Source organism: Poecile atricapillus, chromosome 3 (genome assembly GCF_030490865.1).
Source record: "Poecile atricapillus isolate bPoeAtr1 chromosome 3, bPoeAtr1.hap1, whole genome shotgun sequence".
Taxonomy (NCBI): domain Eukaryota; kingdom Metazoa; phylum Chordata; class Aves; order Passeriformes; family Paridae; genus Poecile; species Poecile atricapillus.
Window position 1 is genome coordinate 23,956,316 of NC_081251.1, and position 24,742 is coordinate 23,981,057.

At 37.7% G+C, this 24,742-nt stretch overlaps 1 protein-coding gene across 7 annotated transcripts in view; it reads left to right on the forward strand.

Moving 5' to 3' along the window:
- The first annotated feature begins 37 nt into the window (after positions 1-37).
- Positions 38-24,742, forward strand: part of FBXO9 (F-box protein 9) — a 54,220-nt gene continuing 29,515 nt past the window's right edge. Inside the window, exons 1-13 of one of the 7 annotated variants that reach the window (XM_058834634.1) lie at positions 38-318; positions 3,932-4,005; positions 4,994-5,152; positions 5,588-5,645; positions 8,496-8,595; positions 11,791-11,921; positions 13,142-13,256; positions 13,782-13,900; positions 14,167-14,257; positions 15,259-15,354; positions 16,044-16,137; positions 16,836-16,990; positions 18,090-19,507. In XM_058834634.1, coding sequence (XP_058690617.1) covers positions 5,006-5,152; positions 5,588-5,645; positions 8,496-8,595; positions 11,791-11,921; positions 13,142-13,256; positions 13,782-13,900; positions 14,167-14,257; positions 15,259-15,354; positions 16,044-16,137; positions 16,836-16,990; positions 18,090-18,198 — 1,215 coding nt within the window. In that variant the 5' untranslated portion in view covers positions 38-318; positions 3,932-4,005; positions 4,994-5,005 and the 3' untranslated portion in view covers positions 18,199-19,507. Of the gene's footprint in view, positions 319-3,927; positions 4,006-4,993; positions 5,153-5,587; positions 5,646-8,495; positions 8,596-11,790; positions 11,922-13,141; positions 13,257-13,781; positions 13,901-14,166; positions 14,258-15,258; positions 15,355-16,043; positions 16,138-16,806; positions 16,991-17,831; positions 18,069-18,089; positions 19,508-24,742 lie in introns of those variants that run through there. The other 6 variants (XM_058834631.1, XR_009277155.1, XR_009277156.1 and 3 more) reach the window with 6 other exon arrangements.

Below are 24,742 nucleotides of genomic sequence, written 5' to 3' on the forward strand. Positions count from 1 at the left end.
AGAGGCACAGGCGACACGGGCCGCGGTGCGCACTGGGGCGGGGAGTCTGTGCGGTCACGCGTCGTAGCGGCCCGCGCGGGAGGCGGCGCTCTGACCTGGCGGGTTCGCCCGGGCCGTGTCCCGCCGCTCCCGCCGCCGGCCCTGCTCGCCGGGAAGATGGCTGCCGTCCGCAGGGCCCGCAGGGACTCCCGCTGCGTGGTGCGCTTCTCCGACCGAGAACTCTGCTAAGTGCCCCCCGCGGGCAGGGAGGACACACGGACCAAGCAGGGGGGCAGAGCCCCCGGGACGGGACAGCGCCGCCCGAGCGTCGGCAGCATGGTGAGCGGCCCCGGGTATCGGGGGCTCGGCCGCCGTGCAGGGACGGCCGGGCGGGACCGGGACAAGGGGGTGTGTATGTGGGAGCGGCCCCCTGGCCGAATTGCTGGGGACAACCCTGCCCTGCCCGCCTGTCCGCCCTCAGGCACCGGGCGATGCTTGTGGGAAACGTGCCATGATCCCGCCCCACCGCGGGCAGACACAGCCACCTCCCCCAGAGGATTTTGATGAGTGGGGCTGCTTGGTGCTGGAGGGATCTAGCCCTCCGTAGGAACGTGTGAACAAAATCCCTGTGTCATTACAGGGAAACGTACCCTTCCTTTCCTTTCCTTTCTTCAAAAATGTGGTGGCATAAAGTCGCTCAGTAATTTAAAGGACTCCGTGGGTCAGGGACTCGAGTTGAGTTTATCATTTGACTTACCAGAAATACTCCTTGGTTCAGTATTGCTTTATTGAATGCGCCTCAATATGGATTCAAGTATCCATGATGAGAACTCGATCATTCAAAGTTAAACCATTTATACCACACAAGATCTGTTAAAATGTCTCACCATGGTTATAAAAACTCTTAAACTTGAGCACGGTGTTGTTTCCATCACATTTACAGAAAAATAGTGTGGCTTTCTCATTTTTTTATAAAACCAGGAGGAGTGTTAGTTGGCAGTCACTGTTTCGCTTTGCCGTGCTTGCTCCTCCCTGAGTTCTGTATGGTTCACACATAACACATAGCCCTGTTCAACTGGTGACACTCAGCTTCGAACTTCTTCTGATTTTGGTTTTATTTTGCTGAAACAGAGATCAGAACTATTAACGGACCTGATGTTACAGACAGTTTAGTGAATGGTTAATGTACACTGAGGAAATAAGTGTGCAATTATTGATTGCAAAACAAAACTGAACTGTGCAAATAAACTAGTTCTGCATTTGGCAAATGGTTTCTAAGCAAATCAGAATTGAATCTACTCAGCTGACTTAATTTTTTACAAGTTGCAGCCTAAATTAGATGTTTACTTTTTACATGCTACCTTTTGGTGGGTTGACAGACTACTGCTTCCCTCATGGAAAATTAATCAAGCCAATCAGCCAGTACACAGTACGGTATCTTCTTTTCAATCAGGACGAAGTCACTATTCCGTGTGACAGCTGACTTGTATCTGGAGAAAGGCCAGCAGCACAAGGATGAACAGTCTAGATTTATCCCCTAAGTAGCAGTTAGAGCAAAGTGTTCTGTGAATTTTAGAAACTAGAGGTACAACACAAGTGTTCTCAGAGTTGGGGCAAGGAGCCAATTTGTACATGTTGTGAAGTGCTGTAGGTGTGATCTCATGAGCTGTCTGCTGGTGAAGGTCCTTGCTTCACAGTACCTGTGTTTGCTCACTTGTCGAATATGATTTTGAAATTCAGGATTTCAACAGGTCAGATAAATAGTGGAAAGATTGTTAATAGAGATCAGTTTTCTAGTTCATTCCTATGCAGTAGCAATGTGAATTAATTGCTTTACCAGTAAATTTAGAGGGGTGGGCACTTAGGCTGCTACTACTGCCAGAAGACAGACCTTTGATATGAGAGATTGCAGGTCACACATGCCTACACTATAGGGAAGGTAATGACAAAACTTTGGTTGTAATCAATTTCACAATGGTTTTTGACAGCTTTTATACTGTGGGCCAGGTCTTCGTAGTATTTTTGGCTTGAGTTGAGAGCATATTTAAGTTTCAAAGAGCATCAAATTACATTTTGGATGTAGTCAGTCCACTACCATGTCTGACTGTGACTCAGAAATGAAGAAGTAGGGCAGCTGAACCCAGAGGAGGGATTGAAAATCAAGAGTTAAACAGATTAGTGAAATATAAAGTTTTTGAATGAGGTTAACTTCATCCAGCTTCCTAACCTTCTAAGTAGTTTCAGCGCTTAAATCAATTTGTTTACAGAATTCAGGAGTTAAAGGTTTTAATGGGCGTGCCTTTATGCATAAGAAGATAGTGTGTTGATTTAGTTTAGAAATTGCTAGTTTCTGCATTTTGCAGATAAAACCAGGCTTATTCTGCCCAGACTGGAGAGCTGACTGGACATAATTCAGCTGCAAACCAGAAGCCTTGCACTCTGCGCAGACAGAATTAGGCCTTATTTCTGTCAGCGCAGTGCCATAATAATGTACTTAGAGAATCCCATTTCAGAGCTAGCTCATTCCTAGGCTGGCTCTGCTTGGCCAACAAAATATTCCTGGATGCTAATAATGTGGTAGGACTGTCACAACTCATAGGGCATTAACTGCCTGCAATTAAATTCTGGAATCAAAGCCCATGATATTTCTAAGTTATTTACTCTTCACTGAGACTTAATGTCACTAGTATTTTATAGTGTACTGGATGTACGGAAACCAAAAATGAGACTGCAGAAAAAGATGCAATCTCTATTTATCTTCAGCCAACCATGTCTATCAATTGTAAATGATAAATTAACTTAGACATCATTGAAAACACTTCCACAGATGACAAGCCAGTAAGTTTGTGATCATTGGGGAATCTGAAGACATGCTAACTCCAGGGAGGTGCTTGTCACCAAGACAAAGAGTTGCCTTCCCATCACGTTTGCTGCTATTCTGTAGTTTGATCAGAACTTCCAGGTGCTCTAAAAACGGTATAAATTTTCTGAATAAAAGAATGCTTTGATTTCTGCACTTTGTGCAGGAGGTAGAGATTTCTTTTGAGAGCTTGGTAGAATCTCACTGACAGAATGTCGCCTTAAGAGTTTGAGCACTGAGTACAATAGGAAGGAGTGGGAAATAAAACTTTTTTAAGTAGTTGTGATAATCTTAATGTCAGGTTTGCCTTCTTGTAATCTTTCTTTGCATTATCTACTTGCAGAACTATAGATGCGAATTTCACTGCAGAATGGTAGAAAAACTAGTTTGCTCCAGCTGCAGGAAGAACCTTAAACAAATGTCTTAGTTGAGATTTTTGGGTGTTTTTTCCCCCTTACTGGCATCTTGCTGTTGTTGTCATTGTTGTGGCTTGTTACTCATGCTCACAATTAGTTTTCTTTTGTTTTAGTATAGACTACATAAATCTCAATATATTTCACAATGATAATTAATCTGCATATTTTTAAGTTCTCCTCTTAAATTAGCTGGCTTAACTTCCTATATAGAGCAATGTTAGGTTTAGTCAAAGGTCTTATTCGAGATTTTATTTGTTTAACCTGTCTCACAGCTGTACTGTAAATTACACCAACTGTCAAGCTCTCATGCTAGTGTTTTATTTCCCAATACATTTCTTTTTTAGTTACACACGTATATATAAAGTATCTATTGTTATTCAAAGCACTTTTGTGCTCTTGCAAGTATTAAACAATCAAAACTACTGGCTGTCTTTACAATGAGAAGATAGTGATCATCTGTGTTATATTAATGTGTCTAAAATGTCTAAAACTCATCTTCATTTAGTTAATATGGAAGTGCAACTGATCTCAGTAGTTTTAAAATTAATTTTTATCATTGAAAGGGAAGTATGCTTAATTTTTTTTAATGTGTGTCCATGACAGTTGCTCTTTGTGATTGTGCTGTAGGGACTTATGCAGACCCTATAATCACATTTGACTGCTCTCTACTAGGCAGAAGCTGAAGAAGATTGTCACACTGATTTGGTAAGAACCGATGACAGTGAAAGATCTGGCGAAGCAAATCTTCAGGTATGTGTCTCATGCTAGTGGGTTTTTACAAACACAGTACTGCTGTGATTTAAACTGCATCGCTTACCCTCATTTAGTTACCACACATTTGTTGATCTGACAAATGCTTAATGTGTCTGCCCCTCCAAAAGTGAGATAAATTTTGCATTGTGTTCCAAGTGTCAAATTCAGTCTTCATCTGTTTCTGTAGATGAAAAGAAGGCTTGTGACAGATCTGGAATTTCTTTGAAGAACTGTAGAAATTGGACAGCAGTTTCTGTGATCAAATTCTAGTTTAAGCTGTCACTCCCTACTGGACCAGAAAGCTGATAAAAGCAGTGTAGTAGAAAAGTGTGTTCTCTTACAAGACTAGATTTCTGTATAGTTGCTCCCCAGAAGTTGTGATGATTGCAAGAGACATGTGAAATGTAACTTCAAAGATGCTGAAAAAAAAGGCATGGCAGGAATTGTAACTTAATATTATTTCACAGAGCACAGTCCGTACTTCTTAAAAGAGTACGGTCTTATTTGTATATTTTATGACCATCTTAAATGGTAGATAACTTAGAATGCTTGTATGCAAAAGCCGGGATTTTCTAAATTTTAATTTTAAGAGCTAATCGACTTCTTGCTTATGATAATTCTGCATAAACAAGAACAAACATGGTCATGTCTGGAAAGATCACTTTTCTATGGAATCTTAGATCATAACCATAGTACTAAAACAACCACTTCCTGAAACATCAGTTTTTCTTCTGAGGTGAACAGTCCAGAAAAAAGCACTTTTGTTATTGAATGAGACTGAACAAGTACTTTTGCACTTTTTTGTTTTAATTTACTATGAAACAATGCTAACTCTCTGTGCCTAAATACACTGAAGCCACTTAACACTTGGAAATGTAAAGTATAGTTTTGAAATTCTTTTTTGTGTTTGTACTTTATAATTTCTCCTCAGAAGATGTACTGTCTAAATATGTAATACTAAGTAGAATTAATCATGTTTTTTTAGGCAGAGCTCCAGATGTTCAGAGCTCAGTGGATGTTTGAGCTTGCCCCAGGTGTGAGTTCTAGTGGGTTGGAACCTCTGCCGTGCAGAGCATCGTCAAGAGAACCTGGACTAAAGTCTGTTGATGCCAGGGGAAAACAGGAGATAGCAAAAGAGGAAAAGGTACAGAAAAAGATGCATAATTTTGAGGTTTTATTTGTCTGTATTACTGTTATTACTGTATAACTTTTCTGAAAGTTAATGCTGAATTAAATCTGGAGAAACAGCAGAGCTTATTTATTGTCTTGTTATCTCCATACTAATGTCTACATAATCCTACATTGATTCTTCTAGTCTTTATGTTTGCCTTGGCGTCACCTTCATAATCTGTTTTCTGAAAGGCTGTAGGTAAGGGGTGAGCAGCAGGAATACAGTTTGTTGACTGGGAATTTCAGTTATGTCTTGTAGCACATGACTATGTCTTCTCTATTCATGGAATTATTTTGTTATCTCTGTCATAGGTACAATAGGTAAGATCAAAAATAATTCTAAGTCAAGTGACATTGCACTTGTATTTTTAAGGAATTAAAGAAGTGCTCTGTGTAATTTATTATGCAGGCAAAAGAACTTTTCCTGAAGGCAGTGGAAGAAGAACGAAATGGGGCCCTTTATGAAGGTAATATGGAAGCCTACAATGAATACCTTTATTGTAGAGAAATCTAACACTCTGTGATTTATGGGCAAATATACATGGTCTGGTGAAATTAAGGTACAGATTAACAGTGGTTTGAGACCTCCATCATTCAGATAAGCAAACAAACATGCTATAGAAAGAACCATCGTATCACACTTCTGAGGTTGAGGTAAAGCAAGAATGGCATTAAGGAAGAAATTTCTAGCTTTCAAGCAAAATAACAGTATCTTGAAATAGTGCAATTTAATGGAGCACTGGATTGCTTTTTCATATACAGCACCTCTTTATGTGGCTTCTGTAACATGAAATTAGCATAATAATCAATCAAGGCAATAAACTTTATTTCCTGTGCTCACAGTTCTCATCATTCCACTGTGAACAAAACCACTTAATCTGTGGAATGCTTTAATGCTTTGTTGTTTGGGTTTGGGGGTTTTTGTTTGTTTTTGTTTGTTTTTGTTTGTTTTTGATTAACACAGCACGCTAAAATAGCTTTTTCAGGAATTCCCGCAATGAGCATTCAAATCTGGTAGTCTTTGAGGTTTGTCATAAATATTTAAGGTGCTTAGCTTGCTAACGTGCACTCTTGCTATCAGTGTTAGTAGAAATGGAAATTCAAAGTTTTCTTTCTCATATTTAGTTTTCAGAATATAGAGAGTAAGAGGTCTGTCCTAACTTCCGAGTCCTGTAGGTCAGTAGCGGAGATACCAATTTTCTGTTTCTTTCACATGAGAAAGAAAGCAAAGCAGAATGTATGTGCCATCCTGCTCATCCACTAGAAGGTTTGGACACAGTATTTAAAGTGCAGGTGCAAAATAAGTTAAGATACAGAAATCTGAGAGAACTCTGGAAGCTTCTGAACTCAGCCACTTTCTGAATACAAAATTTCCACTTCAGCCCTTCATTTTCAAGGGCTTTCTAGTTGTTGTTTCATATCTCATATTAACTGAGAGGAATACGAGTCCCCTGCAATTAATAAAATCAGTTCTCTCCATTTCTAATTTATTGCATGTTGTTATTGGGCAAAATTACTTTAGGCTAAGATATGGTGGGTGTTTGGTAAAGGATTAAATGCACAGTAAAAAAAATGTGTCAGAACTAAAAATCTGGTACATATTTAGGAAATCATGTAGGAGATTGTGAAGGTTCTTTCTGAATAAATTTTAAAAAAAAAGTGAGGAAAGCAGTCTATTTAAACACTGTGTACATAAAATGAAAGCTGTGACTTCATCTGCTTCAGTGCATTCCTTGTATGTTAAACATAACAGCAAAGAAATAGTAATATCTAACAGTTCCATTCACAACACAAAAGTGTTTCAGACATCTGGGTTGCATGAACATGAATTCATCTTTCTTGGTTGAATTTGATTTGAGACTTTGAGAAACTAAACTGAACTATTTCTACGCACAGATTTTTATGAGACATTAGAGGCACGGTCCAGTGCCAAGCAGAGATATATTTCTGAGCACATGTTAGGACATCTGTTTTCAGACCAGGCTTTTATTTGCTGACCTGGCCCAGGTCACCAGAATCCAAGCCTGCTTCTGAAATCTGCTGATACCTGATGCTTGTGAGACAGTTATGTGCTGCAGCTTGTTCTTGCTTAAGTACAGTAGAGGCCTTGTCTGCAAGATTAAATGCTAAATTGAGACTGATCGCTATTTAGCTGGCTGCTGCTATTTCTCATCCACAACAACCAAAGGATAGTATTTGTCAGTCACTGGCCCTGACATGAATTCAAGGGAACAGGAACATTTACTGGTCCCAAACTTGAGTTTCTCAGACTCATCAGACAAATTCTGAGCTCCACAATTACTGATGTTTTATTTGAGTTTTGGTTTTAAGAGTCCAAGCTGAAGAATTGCCCTCTGATCTTGGTATCACAGTGTGGGAATACAACAACACATTTGCATGCATACATGCTTTTACTACTGGTATTAAAATAGATAGAATGTTCTTACATCAAATTTATTTGAAGCAAGAAGGATTCGTAGAGCTGACTTAGAAGAAAAACATTCTGCAGCTTAAACAACAGTTTGTTGCTACAGTGATGTTCCTGAACCTCTTTCTCTACTCAGTGTTTGTAGGATCTTTGTAGTGCTAAAGGCAGAAATATTTTCTGTGTGTGTGAGAAAAGTGTACAAAACCCAAGCTGTCAGGTTTTCTTTTACATCCGATAGTTTTGTGACAAGGCTGCTTTCCTCACTCTCAGTATGTTGAGTGGCTTGCTTCTGTGCCTTCTTTAGTTTCCAGGGGTTTCCATAGAGAAATTGATATATATTGCATCTATTGTTGAAATTTTAAAATTGCAACAATATTTTATTCATCATTTTCACCTTTGTAGTGTTGTATATGTCTGAATGCCTGTCTGTCCTATACCAGGGACTTAAGGTACCTGCACAGTTTTTCATTTAATTTATGGCTAGTTATGGATCTGCTGTCTAAAATCTTTACAGCTTGTTGGGAAATCTTTGCAAGTGCTGGGCAAAAAACACCATCAAGAGTTTGTAAAGTTTTATTGTAAAATTTTCTACTTCATAGTTGCATTTGTGATGATTAAGGTAAATCTATAAAAGCTGAAACACGTCTGAGATAACTCTCTATTCTGAAAAAATACGTGAAGTTTTTAGGATTGAAAACAGGTACTTAATGTTCCTCTCTTCTGTATGGAATTTAAACCTAACAGTTTAGACTAAATAAGCTTGCCTTGGTAAAGGCATTTTCCGCTTTTTTAGTGCTTTTAGCTGAAACCATCTCTCTGAAAACAGTCTTTGCTTTGGTAAGTTAGTATGGGCATCAGATGTGTTTGAACATCAAACCTTTATTTTCAGCCATCAAGTTTTATCGTCTAGCCATGCAGCTTGTACCTGATATAGAGTTTAAGATCACCTATACACGGTCCCCAGATGGTGATGGGGTTGGAAAGAGGTGGTAAGTATGAAATTTTACTAAGTGCATAGGAGTACTGAAACATGACATTTTGTTTTGGAGGGATATCAATACTCTGCTCTAATATGCAGTTTTAAGTCTCTTAGTGTCTGGAAAACTTATTACTCTCAGTTGAGTAGACTATTTTTCGAAGACAGTAACAGGCTTGTTTGGAGCTAGCTAATTTCAGGGGCAATGGAAGGGGTAAGGACTACAAATAGTTATTAATTATTTATTAATAGTTATTAAGTTAATACTTACTTTAAAAAAGCATCAGTCACTTTTTTGATTTTCAGATTTAGGATCATATACAAAGCTATAGATGGCAAAAAGATTAATTAGTTAAAGCTTCGTACTAATAAAATAAGCATCTTAATTAAGCAAAGGAATAATCTGTTCTTGTGCTAACACAGCCAAATTGAGAGCATTTTCAGTAGAGCAATATGTTTAGAAGCTCAAAGATTGCAATCTGAGTAGTCTGCTCTTTCATCATTACACACATCAGAATACCCCTAGACTCAGTACAGCGTATGTGTAGTGACTTACGGCTGGTGTAACTTGAGCCCAAGACTTACGTTTTAAGGGGGCCAAAACTTTTGTTCCAGCCCCGCAGCCCAACATAGACAAGCTTAGGGAACAGCGTCCCAAATTCTTGCTTACTCATAGCAGCTATTGGTGCTGCTGATAGCTACATCAAAAAAATGAAGAGTTTTAACATGGAGAATGAAAAAGGAAAGCACAACCGTGCCCCTGTGGTATTACTAGCTCAGTCTTGTTGCCCCAGGACAGTACAGCTCCAGTGCAGCTGTTGACTTAATATAAAAGAGTGCAAGATGAGCTAAGTGTGTTATTTACATCCATTAGTTTAGTTTCTGAATATGTTGCTGGCATTAAATCTTCGTTGCGTATTTGTGCACTAGGAAAACTACTGGATCATGCACTATAGTCAGGTAAAAACCTTGGTTTTCATAGGATTGTTTTCATACTTTAGCATCATTTTCCCTACTCCTTTAGGACTCTCTGACTTGAAGTTTTGCATGAGTGGTCCTGGAGGGTGGGAAGGCTCTGCAGAGAGATCTGGACATGCTGGATCAATGAGCCAAGGCCAGTTGTGTGCATTTTAACAAGGCCAAGTACTGGGTCCTGTGCTTGGGTCACAATAACCTCATGCAGAGCTACAGGCTGAGGGCAGAGTGGCTGGAAAGCTGCCTGTTGGAAAAGGACCCTGGGGTCCTGGTTGATAGTTGGCTGAACATGAGCCAGCGTGTTCTGTATGAGATTTTTGCAACAAATGTTGTGTTTTCAGGTGGCCAGGAAGGCAGTGGCATCCTGGCCTGTGTCAGCAGTAGTGTGGCCAGCAGGAGCAGGGCAGGGATTGTCCCCCTGTACTGGGCACTGCTGAGGCCACACCTGGAGTGCTGTGTCCAGTTCTGGGCCCCTCACTGTGAGAAAGACACTGAGGGGCTGGAGCGAGTCCAGGGAAGGGCAACGGAGCTGGGGAAGGGTCTGGAGAAAGTCCTGTGAGAAGCAGCTGAGGGAACTGGGGGTGTTTAGCCTGAAAAAAGGAGGCTCAAGGGAGATCTTACTGTTCTCTACAGCCACCTGAAAGGAGAGGCTGTATTGAGGTAGGTGTTGGTCTCTTCTCCCAAATAGCAAGTGACAGGACAAGAAGAAATTACCTCAGGGTGTGCTTTAGAGTGAATATTAGGAAAAAGTCTTCACAGAAAGGGCTGTCAAGCACTTGAAGAGTGCCCAGAGAAGAGGTTGAGTCACTGTGCTTAGAGGTGTTTAAAAGGTGTGTAGATGTGCACATGTGGAAGTTAGGGACATGGTTTAGTGGCAGGTTAATGCTTGGGCTTGATGGTCTTAGAGGTCTTTTCCAACTTAAACGATTCTACAGTTCTGTGGATTTTTATTTGGTTTCTAAAATGTTGCTGTACAGTGAGGGAAAAAGAACTAGTAGTCTCAGTTGTTACTCTACTGTTTAAAAGCAGTATTTGTATAGATGTATTTTTTTTTGAGATATTTTAGTTATGGTGTTTGTACTTTCTTGAATTACTGTTGTAGGTGTTTCATACAGTCTTGGTGAGAAAAAACAAATTAAACAATTAGATTTGAAAAAATAGTTTACAGTGTGGTCTGTAGGTACTGGGACTGACCATCATACCCATCAAAATAAACCAAGGTATATTTGGTGCAACATCTTACTGTAATCTTAGGACAGGCCCAAACATAATTGTCTTCTGTATGATATTTCAAAACCCATTGGTAGGTCTATTAGTTGCTTGCTTATATTCTCAGCTCATGCTATTAACTTGTTTAGAGTTGAATAGTATTAAAAAGTGACTGGAAGATCTCTTAATTCCCTTGTATACCAAGTGAGGGAGAAGAAAGTGTTTTGTGATTGTGTTCAAGGAGTTTTGTGTCGTTTCTGGATATTTTGGGCAAGCAAGCAGGCAGTTGTTAAAAGATTATATTATGACATACAACTTCAATTTAGATTTCTTTTTTAAATGTGGTAATGTTCTTTTATCACTTAGCAGTCCTTCAAATTTACTGATGGGTAGGAAGTTTATTGTTTCTGTTCTGCTATCTTGTTCTGGCTCCTGAAATTTATTATTTCTGCCTATTTACAGAATAGGCACAAAAGTAGTTTTCCTTTGTTACTGTTGAATAAACCCACCCAGGATCACTCTTTAGTGAATAACATAAGTGTGAAAAATAATCCTTAATTATTTCCAATATCTTATATTATGAGAAGGATTACAAAATGCAACATTTCATTTACGACACTTTATTTCCTGCATATGCCATATCTTAGACAAAGTAAAATATGAGATTTGTCTTTTCATAAGGTAAAGAAATTCTTCAGTGACTTCCAATAAAAAACTCTCAAATACAAAAAAAAACCCCAAAAAACAAACAAACAAAAAAACTTCGGGGTGGGAATTTAATGAAAAAAACCCAGTTGTCACTTTCAGAGGCATTCCAGCCTCAGGCATTCTGAGCCTCAAGGTCTTAATGACCTTGATCATATTTCAGTAGTTGTTTTATTGTGTAATGAAATGAGATTGCTTTAAAAATGTACAAGAAACAGCTCTATTGAGTGAGAGGAAGGCAGTGGATTGGTTCCAAGAGGAGGACATCTGTTGGTATGTTTTGTCCAATGTTATAGTGTTGGCATTTCCCCTTTTTTAGTGTTGAGGATAGCAAAGAGGATGACAAAATGGCAGATCTTCTGACGGATTTCCAGCAGCAGTTAACTCTTCAGGAATCTTCAGTCAAACTTTGTCAGCCTGAAGTTTATGTCAACCAGACCCACATCTCAGGTAAGAGTTAAGATAGGCTGTAAAAGTTGAGAGGCAGAATTTATATAGATGTTTCATTTTATTAAAACATTGTCTCCTTCATTCAAAAGCCACCTTTGAAGAAGTGCATGCATTATCTCTTAATTTACTTCTGTTAGGTACAAAGGAGAAAAACTTATCAAGTAGGTAAACAAATCTTGTTCTCATACAGGATCTTGTTTTTATCACATAAGCTTTTTCCATGTACTATTCTGAGTAGAATTTTCAGGATCAGAGGCATACTTAAAAGTAGCAACTTCTAGGAATGGACTTGCTGAAGTAAGGGTATTCCAGTTTTCCTCCCAGTTCTTTTGGTTTGCAAATACTATTATTATTACAATTTTCAAATGTGAGTAAGAGACAATTGTTTTGTAGACTATGCATTTTTAAATTTCTTGATTTTATCTGATTCTGTATGAGATTTTTGCAACGAGGGTGTTTTCAGGGTCAGAAAAACTATATTACAAAGCTAAAAAATCTTGTGAAGGTTAATGATTTTCAGTCCTTCAGTTCTAGGACAATTATCCTGAGACTTCCTTATGAGATCTAAATTGTAGAGAGTATATATGAGCTATGATCTCCCTTAAAAACAGATGCCTTTGTTGTGCATCCTAAATTATCAGTTGCACTTTGAAATCTTGGCCTGATCTCTTTTGTTCTGGTCAAGGAAAGAAAATAAAGTAAGTGAAGCAAATCAAAACATAAAGAAAACATTGTTTTAACTGGTGCATTGTACACTTGGGAAAGTGTATTTTCTTTTTTTGCCAGTAAAGACAAAATGTTGCAGACATTACTCTAAAATGATCTCAAAGGAGATGTGTCCTTTGAGCAGCAATGTTGGTCTCTTTCTAGATTTATATTCTACTTTCCAGCCAGTCCTGTGTTACAGTATCTTTTTTACTGACTCTTTTATAGCAGAATGAGAACTTTTTAAAAATCACCTCTGCTTCAGAAGTTACTAGGCTGAAAAGGATGAAAAGGATTCTTTATGGACATCACATGTAATCTTTGGTGACCTTTTAAGTTCATTTTTTTTGTTCTCTGGCATTGGGCTACAATGTAAAAAGTAGGATTTTTAATGGAAAGTCAAAAGCCAAACCTGGAATTATAAATAAATAACCTGTTTATTTACATCTAACAAGGGGTTAACAACAACATCTAACAAGATTTACACGTTACAAGGATTTGTTTTCTCTTTTTAGCGTTGCCTATGGAAGTACTAATGTACATTTTCCGATGGGTGGTTTCAAGTGATTTGGATCTAAGATCATTGGAGCAATTATCTCTTGTTTGTCGAGGATTTTACATTTGCGCCAGGTATCGTAGATAATTTATCTAGAGTGAAACTTCTCTTTGCACTATGTCCTACTTTTCCTTCCATGGACATTTTCATGTTAAGCTCCTCAGTGCTGATCAGTTTTTGAATACACTACTAAATGGTATGTCAGATACATAACTATACTGTAATAAAAATCAAGCAGAAAGTATTATTTGCTCTACCTTGTTTGCAAATTAGTGTTTTAGGGCTCCAAAATATGGTGTGTTATATTGTCATCCTCATATAGCCATGCAGAAAAGTGCCAGGGTGCTGCAGTGTTGTGGTTCTGTACTTGGATAAAAATGACACTCTGTTCTTCAGTTTCACTGGGAAGAGGAAAAGGCTTTCAAACACTCCAGGATTAAGTAAATTAGTCAAGGGTTTTAAATTATGAGCTATTTTTGTTCAAGAAAGTTTCTTTTAGTCACATCCAAACTAAGTAAAAGAGTCTTACTTTGATGTATAAAAGCTAAACAAGGTTTGTAGGGAAATTATGGGGTTTGATTTTTTCTCGTTTTCACTAGAGATCCTGAAATCTGGCATCAAGTCTGTTTGAAAATATGGGGCAGGAGCTGCAATAAACTTGTTCCATATGCATCTTGGAGGGACATGTTTCTGGAAAGGCCTCGCGTTCGATTTGATGGTAAGCTGTACTTCTGGAAATAGTTGTAACTATGTGTGACAGAAACAGTCAGGTGGGGTTGATGTTTATGACATTGTTGTTAGACCTAATCTGAATTTGTGCATTTCAGTTTGTAGAATATCTGCAAAGAGAAGGGAAAGGCGCAAAATAAAAACTTCCATGTATTTAAGTAATAAAGCCATACTCAAAAGTTTTAGATTATTGGCTTTTTTGTCATAAATATTTTATGTTCTTAGTTTTTGTTCATATATCTTTATTTTCTGTAGGTGTGTATGTCAGCAAGACAAAATACATACGTCAAGGAGAACAGTCTCTTGATGGTTTCTATAGAGCATGGCACCAAGTGGAATATTACAGGTAGAGCTGTAGTAAAATGAGTGAGTGAAATGTTTCTCTCTTAAGTTCTTTAAATCCACCCCTGGATATCACAATCAGACAATAATCATTCTCTAAAACTGAATGGGATTGCTAGAGTGTGTAAAGCAATGTGCAGTTTCTGATAATAGGTTTTAGAAATAGGATTTATTATGATAATTAGATATGAGCTTAGAAACGTATTTCATCCTCACTTAAATCATGTCACGTGGTGAGTGCTTGAACACTTATAACAATTAAATACTTATCTACAGATTTCTTTCTCTAAATGACTTTTACTTTTCATATCTGACACAACACATAACCCAATTCAGCAAAGGGAATACATGTGATTATACAAGATTAGTCATTTAGCGTATATGTAATCAGTTGTAAAAATCAAGAGGCTGGGCTTTCTTATCTTCTTGTAAATGCCTTGCATTTGTTTCCTCAGCCTGTTTTTTTGCTGTTGTTCATCTTGGTGCTCCCAGCATTTCTTGTTTCATTCTGCTGTCCCTTCTGAGGCTGGAAGCTGTTCATAGAAACCATTGAGCCTGATGGCTACTGTTGTAGTGTCAAGCATTAGCACAATACTAGAGTACTGTAAAAATCAGTCAGATTCCAGAACCTGAAAAAAATCTGTATGACATTGCTAATTCTGTACTGATACTGTAATTGAGATTTTGTTGCATTGGTCTCTGTGGATAGGAATGGAGAAACTTGAGGTCAGTTTTGATCCCAGGTTAGCCACCTTGCTTTGATAGAGGTGACAAAACTTCCTAACTCTTCATAACTTCCTCTTTCAATATTCATAACTCTCTTGATTTCTGAACTCCTTTTTTCTGTTATGTGTGAAGAAATGTGTTTTTAAATGCTGTTACCAATTAAGTTCTAAATCCTTCTGGGTAATATCCTGTAATTCTAAAGACAAACAAACAAGAAAAAAAAAAAACCAGGAAAAGGACATATTTTCTAGGTTTGCATTGTGCAATTATGTTTTTCAGATATTTGAGATTCTTTCCAGATGGTCAAGTTATGATGCTAACAACTCCTGAGGATCCTCAATCTATAGTTCCTCGCTTACGGACTAAAAACACAAGGTTATTGAACTATAATATTTGGCTCTGCAGTTTTCATTTTGCTTTTACCTAGCAATTTGTATTTACTTTTATCTCAGATTTCATATCCTGGCTTAGCAAAACAATGTTATTTATATTGTGTTATAGATGTTCATAATTCTCTCCTAAGAACTACAAAAAACTTTGGTCTTTATGCAAAAATATCTTTCATTTTAGGATTCTGATATTGTAATTAGATTTCCTTTGTGGGTTATGTGATTTGAAATTTTTAAGGCAAGTAGAGGGAACAATCCTTTTAAAGATACTATTTTGTTACTGACTGCCTTCTCACACTTCTTTAACTGAAGGAAAGTGAAGATTTCGAGGGATATGTTGAAATTAATACTTTTTGATGTTTGGGCATAATACCAGAAAATCGTTTGGAACTTCAAAACAGGTTTGAACTGTTTACCAGAAATCTGGAAATATTTAGCAGTAGGCTAGGTAGAACCAACTAACTTACCTTTACTGTTCTGTTTGGGAAAAAATATTTTCACCATTTAATATCATTGATGAGCCTTTACTGAATGAAAATAAGAAATAGTTTATATCCTTATACTATGTAGTCAGTCTTTGTTTCATTGCTGATAGGGTATTATAAGAACATCACACTTTTGAGACACAGAATATTTTTATGTCCTTGACATTATCCTCCTTTTTTAAACTTCCAGAACAGATGCAATCTTGCTTGGCCATTATCGCCTTTCCCAGGAAACAGACAATCAAACCAAAGTATTTGCTGTAATAATGAAGAAAAAGGAAGAGGTAGGTAGAAAAATAGAATAGAGGAGAAATAGATTAACAAGATTTTACTCAGACTGTGTGTTTTAAAGGACCCAAAGATTTGCCTTACACCAAAAGATTAAAAAATTAATTTAGTTTTTTAAACAGTTTAAAAATAAAATATAAATAAATAAGCATGGTGATGTCTCTTACATTTGTCCCCAAATCTGTAATAATTTATTAACGCAAATAAATATCTGGTTCAAATTTAAACAGTTGTTCTCCCCTTTAGGCTTAATTTCCTTTTATGCTCCTATTGGGTATCAACAATGTTACCAGGAAAGAAGGATGAATAGGTCATTTTCTGAGAACAGATTTGACTTGTGCAGTTATGTTCCACAACATTTAGTAAAACTAGATAAGCAGTATTTGTTAATTGAACTCTGAATGATTTGATTGAGTTATTTACTCGATTATCAAACTGCTAGTCAGGAGAAACTTGTGAAGAGTAAGAAGTGTTACAGTGAGTAAGCACTGTTGGGTGGTGTCCTGCATGCTTCTTTTGCTTTCTGTGAAAGCTTCTTCCATCATTAACAGACACATTTTATGTGTTTTGAAGGAACAGAAGTACTTGTTTATAAATATGAGAGTTTTACCAATCTGGTCTCACAGCCACTTAGGACAAATAATTGCACAATGTGTTCTTTGTAGGTCATGAAACTTCTTATTTCTCTGTACAGAAACCAGTTGATTACCACAAATACAGGTATTTCCGTCGAGTTCCTGCTCAAGAAACAGATCACAGTTTCCATGTAGGACTACAGTTGTGCTCCAGTGGGCGCCAGAGGTTCAACAAACTTGTGTGGATACATCATTCTTGTCACATCACTTGCAGGTGAGTAAATGGAGAGCAAACAAGGATACTAAACTGTAGAATTAAAGGTGTTGTTAATTTTTCCAGTACTAAGTACAGAAAATGTAAAGAGTCTGAGACTTAGGTGGCTTTAACAAAATTTATGAAATTTTCATAAATTACATTCATAAATTTCATTACATGAAAACAGTAAGTGGTCCTGATTTGAAATACCAGTATGAACTTTAACATAAAGAAATTCCAAGATTTTATTAACCTGTTTTAATGATAATAGGAAGATTCTGAACTAGTTTAATTTGTATTTTAGTTTTTTAAAGGATTTATGCAGAGTGTTTGCTTTCAGAACTGAATCAGGATATAATGACAATGTGGTGCTAGTGAGGGGTTGTGGAAAGTGTGTATTTATTAAGATATATCTCTTTTCCACTGTGGATGTGCAGATTAAAGATGTCTGTACTTGTGATGTGACAACTCTAATGTTACTAACTATATAATTCAGCAGTGAAGAATGTGGGTATGTGACCAGCTGTTCTGATCACTTACCAGGCAGGAGCCATGGCCACTGTTCTTGCACTTGGCATTTCAAATTACTGTCAAGTTGCCTTTCCAGATGTTTGGTGTTGGCAGTTAGGGTGGATTTAAACCTTGTCTTCCTTAAGAATCTTAATATTAAGAACCTTAGGGTTCTTAATATTCAGTGTTTTTATAGGAACATAGCTCAGCTATTGAGCTGTGAGAATATAAAATGCAAGGAATAAACACCTGGAGGCTGGGAGTATAGGTAACTTCCGTAAACCGAAAAATTACTTTTGTAAAAGCTAATGTTGTCATACCTAATTTATATTGCGGACATTCTTTTCAGCATGAAGTTTCTGTACTGCTCATGCCTTGGAGCTCCTAATAAGAGTGGAAAGGGAAAGTGGTTTCTTAGGTATGAATGTAGAAGTGGATTCTGTATAGCGTGATTCAGCTAAGACTCAAATGCTTTCAGAACAAGGCATTACAAAAGACACTTTATTCCAGCTAGTTTTCTGCACACACTGTACTATGGAACATGAATGCATGAGGGACTCAAACAGCAACTTGTGTCTAATTTAACTTTTACAATGCTCTTCTGCAGATCAACTGGTGAGACAGCTGTAACTACTTTTGACATTGACAAAATGTACACCCCTTTGTTCTTTGCACGAGTGAAGAGTTTTACTGCATATTCAGAAAAGCCACTCTAAAAAACACCTTCTCCTCTCACAACTTTTGCATGAGTAAAAGGTTGTAGCTAATAAGCACTTAAGTTATAAATGTGTATATATTTGGAGCATTTTAAAATTCTGGGAAATTTTTTGAAGGCAGTATGTCCTGTTTGATTGTGAATGACTGGGATTTTGTTTTGAGATCAAGCTTATGAGTGTTAAACACCTTTTATTTGTGATAAGAATTTGATAACAAAGTTTTGTTTTGTTGTGTTGGGTTTTTTAAAAAAATATTTTTAAATCAGTTTGCTTAAAATATGACTCTTCATCTGCCTAGACACTGATTCATTCAAAAGGAATCAATAGGAAAATGTCATTGTCTGTAGGACAGTGTGTATGGTCCCTGGTGAAGACTTGAAATGTGAAAAGGGAGGAAGTTGTTATCTGTTAAACTGTATGATTTAAAAGAACTTCAAATAAATGTTTTCTTTAAATTAAACTTATTTTGTTTGCCTTTAAGATCTGGCATTTTGTTGACATCAGCCTTAAGGAAAAACAGTCAAGGGCAAGCAAGCACGAAATATAAAATTTAACTGCAGAGGTACATCCCCACCAATGCAGTGGTGTCAGTTGCTTATCAGTGTAATTTGATCTTGGTAGAAGAATTTCAGTGCAGCCTGTCTTCTCCAAGGGATGTTGGTGGAGGGGAGAGGGATACAGGCAATGTATTGTAACAAGTGTACACGAGTACAAGTTCCCAAATTCCCCTGTACGGTAGGATGAGTTTGCAGGTACTTGGCCCTGCTTGGGGAGTGTCACAGTGCAGGGGTAAAATGTTAGTGTGTACTGCTTGTGCACTGGCCTGGTGTGAATACAGGTAAGCAGGGCTCGCTTGTACATGATTGTAATGTACTACAACCTGTCATCTAACCTTACCACACATGCTGTAAACCGTTTGAGCATTTGTTTTACTAAGATAAATTTTGAGGCTGCTGTAGATGTTCAGGTGCTGTGTTCTGCTAATCATGAAGTGTTCCTTGAGGTCTGCAGGTACTGTACGCTGCTTCTCCTGCATATATCGCTTGGGGGTGTAGTGCAGACATTGTAATGCTGCTTATTATGTGTGTATCTTGGATCCTGGAAGAATTGAAGCTTTTTAGTGTCTTTTTTTTTAAGCCATTTTGCATAATTTACCTTTGACCATCTTGTTTCAAAATACTGACCTGGACTTGAGGACTAAAATGTGAAAGCTGTGGAAAGAACTATACTTGTTTTATAATTTATAAACTGTATCTTTGCAAGGAGCTACATGATTAAAAAATACATCAATAAATCATGATTTTGAACATGCAATCCCTTGCAATTTCTTATTTTCCCAATAAATGCTTATTTTCATACAATTAATGGTGATTAGTTATGAGCTACCATGCATAAACTACATGCCAGGCAAGATGGACAGGTAGAATTAATCTCTTAATACATTTTATTACACAACTTAGAGGTTATCTGAGAAAAGTAGAGAAGTTTTCAGTTCATGAGTTCTCAGTAAGGACGTGTATATTTGAAAGTTGATGATGCTTCTAGCTACTATAATATGCCTCTGCCTACAAGACTTTGGTCTGTGTCCTTAAACTGCAGTTTCACTATCACTTCGTACAACAGAATGTTTAATAAGGAGTCTATTGTGTTCTCACTGCTCAGAGGAAAAGCAGCTGCTTAGAATATCAGCTTCATGTTTTGAAGTATTGCAAAGTTTGTAAACAGGAAAATCTGCTCATTACCTACACTTTCTGCCGACAGGTCTGATTCTGCCTGCTGAGAATTGTCAAAGTTTTGCCACAAGAGTCAGATGATGATACTATTAGTTTAGGTACAGTCTTGTCCAGTGAGCAAGTTGGATGTAATAGAGCAGCCTTTTAACTAAGGGCTCTTCTCATACCTAGACTTAGTTGCTTCTTCTGACCTTTTGTTTCTCCTTGCTTTTGGCCATGTAGTAGTCAGGGCATAAGGAAAAGATAACTAGTTACAAATAGAGATGTTGATTCAACAGAAATCTTAAGCAATGATTATTTTGAGATTATATGAAGTATTCCTTGACCAAAAAAATTATGTGAACCTTCTATATATGAGACTGAGGTGTGATGAATATGCTTGCATTAAGTGATTTAAGAGTCAAGCTAGTTTTGTGTTTTGAAATGGTTAATGAGCAGATACTGTTTGTTCATGTGCAGCTATTAAAATAGCACTTGTTTCAGCAAAGAATTGGTGACTAGTTGCTTTTCCTAAATTCTGTGTAGTGTTTTTCAGTAGTCGAAGGCCCTAATTACTAGAAGCTCTGTTTTTATAATTTAGTTTTATTGTCATTGTAATTATCATATAATGACATTAGTTGGTAAAACTAGTTTACTGCTGTGAAATTGTCCTTTACTAATTGTTTTAGTAACTTTACTAAAAGAATAAGGTGTGCACCTATACAGTCATTTTTCTCAAGAGTTTACTGAAGGAGTTGACTTACAAAGTTCACTTATAAAAATCAAAGGGGTGACAAAAGGTGACAGAAACATCATTCTTGGAGCTGTAGATCTCTTGTATGCATTGAATTAAAGACAGCAGAATGCAAAGTTTCATGTAGAGAAGCTGCTCAGGTGATCAGATGACACTGATTTGTCTCAGTCTGATGGGAGATTAGCATCAGTTAAACCTTTTGTGTAAAGAAACGCTGTAATTCAGCATCCTGAGCAAGGGACCAACTAGTAGACATTGTCCAGCTGCTAGCTCCTGAGTCACTCTGTAGCCCTGAGCCAAGCTGGTCAGGATATAAAAAACATGTGGTATTTACATGAGGTTCTTTAATGGAAGAGAACAATAGAGCCTGTTTTGTTCGGGTTATTTTTTAATTCAAAAGAATTCCCTTGGAATGTGTGCCAGGGTATTTGGAAACTTTTGTTGGCTTTAAGGTGGCTGAAGTACTGGATTTCAAATTTCTGAAATTTGTATTTCAGCAATTACTGTTACCTATGCTACTTAGTATTACTAACCCCTGTAGAGAAATCAAAGATTTCTATTTGATTGTTGCTCAGTCTGCGTTCAGGCTTTGTCATTTATGATAAGACTAGTAGCTTGCTTATTAAAATGACTTGCATAAATGTTTGTTTAAAAGGAGCAGTTAATACCGTTGCCTTGCCTCTGGCCTGTCCAGAGTCTAGTTCCTGAGTCCTTAAAATAACTGTTAGAGCAGAAGTCCTGTATAATACTGACTGAAACAAAGGGTTGGGAAGAGAAACAAGACTCTGTTATTGAATGGAACTTCTGAGGATATGTAAAAGTGGCATTCTCTCTTAGCTAAAACTGCTTTCAGCTCCGGTAGTATGGCCCATTTGAAAGGTGCACCATGCTGGTGTGTACCCATCATTCAAGGCAGTAAAAGACACGTGTTAACAGTATAGAGTGACTCTATGGAACACATGTTCACAGTATGAACAGAAAAAAAATCATGGGACATGACTGCTTCTGAGACAACATTCCTGCATCTTTTGGGATTGACATCCTTCCTTGGCAACTGCAAGTTTTTAGACATCTTTTGAAGATACTTGTAGGATGTTTATTCATTTAGTCTCTATGAGAAACTCTCTATGCTCTATGAGAAACAGCTGGATATGATGCAGAGGTAAGGAAACTGGTACTATTAAATCCTGCCAAATTAAATACTTCTTTAATGTGGAAGGCCAAGATGAGTAGACGTTTTTCCCACACATTTTATTTCTGAAGGAATCAATTTCCCCTTACATACAAGCACCATGACCCCTACATTTCCATACTAAAATTACACACTAAGTAAATGTCTTTTAATTAATTCTATTTCTGTGATGGCAAGAGATTGGTAAAGTTGCTAAAACAAAAGTTCTGCCTGGTTTAGTTTGCAAACTTTTTTTTTTGTTTGTTTGTTTTTCAAAGGAGTTTGTCTGCTTGATTTTTTCCTCTTTTTTAAAAATTTTATTTTATTCCTGTGGTAGTGCTGCCCCTGCAGGTTGTTGCAGCTTAGTACTAAACAAGAGCTTTGGGATGTAGCTTCCAGTGTTTCCTGGGGTGGTGCACACTGTTGTCTTGTACTGTGAGGTGGCTTGCCACAGTGTGTCCCCTACAACTTATTTTAAGTTTGAGAACATTCCAGGAAAAATAGAGGAAATGGACTAAGCAATTATTCCACATTGCATTTAGCCTGGCAAGTATTCATGTGATGTTTCTGCACTAGGAAGACATTCACAGTAACACAACTGAATGGGAATAAACAGAAAGGCCAGTTCTTAGAAGGGATATTAGTTACCTGAACCACAGAATCATGGCTTCCAAATGGGATCTGAGGCAGCCAGTATGAAAAGTTATATGATGAAGGATGATGCACTGAAAAGAAGTGCCACTTGGAGAGTGTACATTCGCAAGGCAGGGGTCATCATTTCAGTCCCTGCCCTGCTCTGAACATCTCTGTTCAGTCTAAGTTTGCTGGGGCAAGGTTGGTTGCCCCAGCCTGGGCCAAGCAGACATGTTTTGAGGGGTTTTGGACATCCTGCCCTGCAGTATCTGCAAGTTATCTATTTGTTATAGAACAGCTTTAATAAGGAATAACAAATATCTCCCCAGAACCCCTGTAAAACTAGTAAACATGGATGTGAATGGGGTGCATCAGTGAGAGCAGAGGTGAACCCATGAGCTGAAGGTGTGTATCTCTACCAAAGTCTGATGTTGCATCACTTGCTGTCTTTGGGGAGCAAAAAGGAGCAATCCTTTCTCATATCTTTAAGAGGATCCTGTAGGAGTTTCTTAATGCAAGGAGCGTTCAGGCAGCTCCTTTCTATCTATGCTGATAAGAAATTCGGTTTAGACCTAGTACTTCACACTTCAGAGTCTATTAACCTGGGATGGCCAGTTAAGATATTTTATAGGGGCATTAAGTTTTATCAGCTCAGCTAATAAAATATTAGCTCTCAGCTTTCAATGGAAAAAAACTTACAAAATATTTTTTTTTCCTCCTAGAACCCATTTTTTGTTGCCTCCTGACTCAAGCAGTGTTCACAAAAAGAGCTGACTTTTGCTAAAGGCAACTTGAGGAGCAGGCACCTCAGGGATGAGGAATAGGATTCAGTGGCTTAATGTAGAGTAAAATATACAAATGTCTTCATATAAAGAAAAATTGACAAATGTGTAGGAAAGTAATAATCAGTTACAACCAGTTTTCATTAAGAGTATATATATCAGGGGCTTTAGGGGGTTTTACTAGCTGGTTTATCCCAATGGGTGTGGCCTTCCCACACCTCACTGGTTTTTTTGGGGAGTGGACGGGGATACCCAAGGAAAATATTGTTCCTATTATACAATTGGATAAGGTCTTCAAGAAGATCTTTGGGGTTCAGAGTGCTTATCACAACTTCTGTACTTTGAATAATGCAAAGGTCTTCAATTTGTTTTGCATGATTTGGCATCTGCTTTAAATGACAAACATGAATATAGTGGGTTAGATCTGTTCTCCCTGTAAATTTCATCACAAAAATATTGAGAAAGAAGATACTGAGAGTACACATATTAGTAATTGACAGTGTCTAGACAGTTGGTGATCTGGCAAGTAAAGTCTGAGAAAAATAAACTGACAGATATTAAAGTCAGCCACATTTCCCAGTGGTAATAGAGGGGGAAGATTGTGGGGGGCTAACACAGTTGCTAACAGTTTTGTTTGAAACCTGCTCCCTCATTAAAAAGTGTGTCGTTTTAAACATTTCACATAAAACCCCACCAAATTCTGTAGAACCTGAAAAACTACCACAAAAAAGTAATCTGATGGTAAGATGAATATTTGTATGGGTGTGTGCAACACAGTGAATCAAGTTTTTCTTCTTTCTTCTTGAAGGACTCAAATTAGAGTCTTTTATGAGAACATAATCATACAGTGTATTGTCAGCATGTCATTACTAATGTCCACAGGAATTTTAAAAAATAACAATGAGGCACACTGTTATCAACTGGTGATCACTGAGCTTCAGCACGGCAGCATTCCTGATCATCTTGTCCTAAAATTGCAGCTCAGCTTCTCATCAGGCCTTGAAGATGATTTGCTATAGAAAAATTGTAACCAAGTTTAAACTTACAGCACCTGAACAGAGAAGAGGTTACCCCAGGTTTACAGTAAGCCTAAGTTAAGGTTTTCCAAAAGACCTAACAGAACAAGCCACTCCACCCCCAGCCTGTAGCTCTGCTTGGGGTTGGTGTGACCCCAGTGCAGGACCCAGCGTTTGGCCTTGTTGAACCTCAGGCAATTGGCCTTGGGCCATCAATTCAGACTGTCCAGATGCCTCCATAGAGCCTTTTATACGGTTCTCTAACAAAATGAATGTTAAGCGGTCATCTTGTCATGCCTGAGAGATTCCAGCTAAAGCTTTGAACTTGCTGACCAATTTTGAAATAAATTTGACAGATGGACCAAAGATTCAGTTGCACCAAGTGCTGCTGATGAAAGGCAATGGGGGAAAGAGACACATTTCTGGTATCTCCATGGGAAGAAAGCCTGCTGTACAACATCTATTTTCATGTTTTA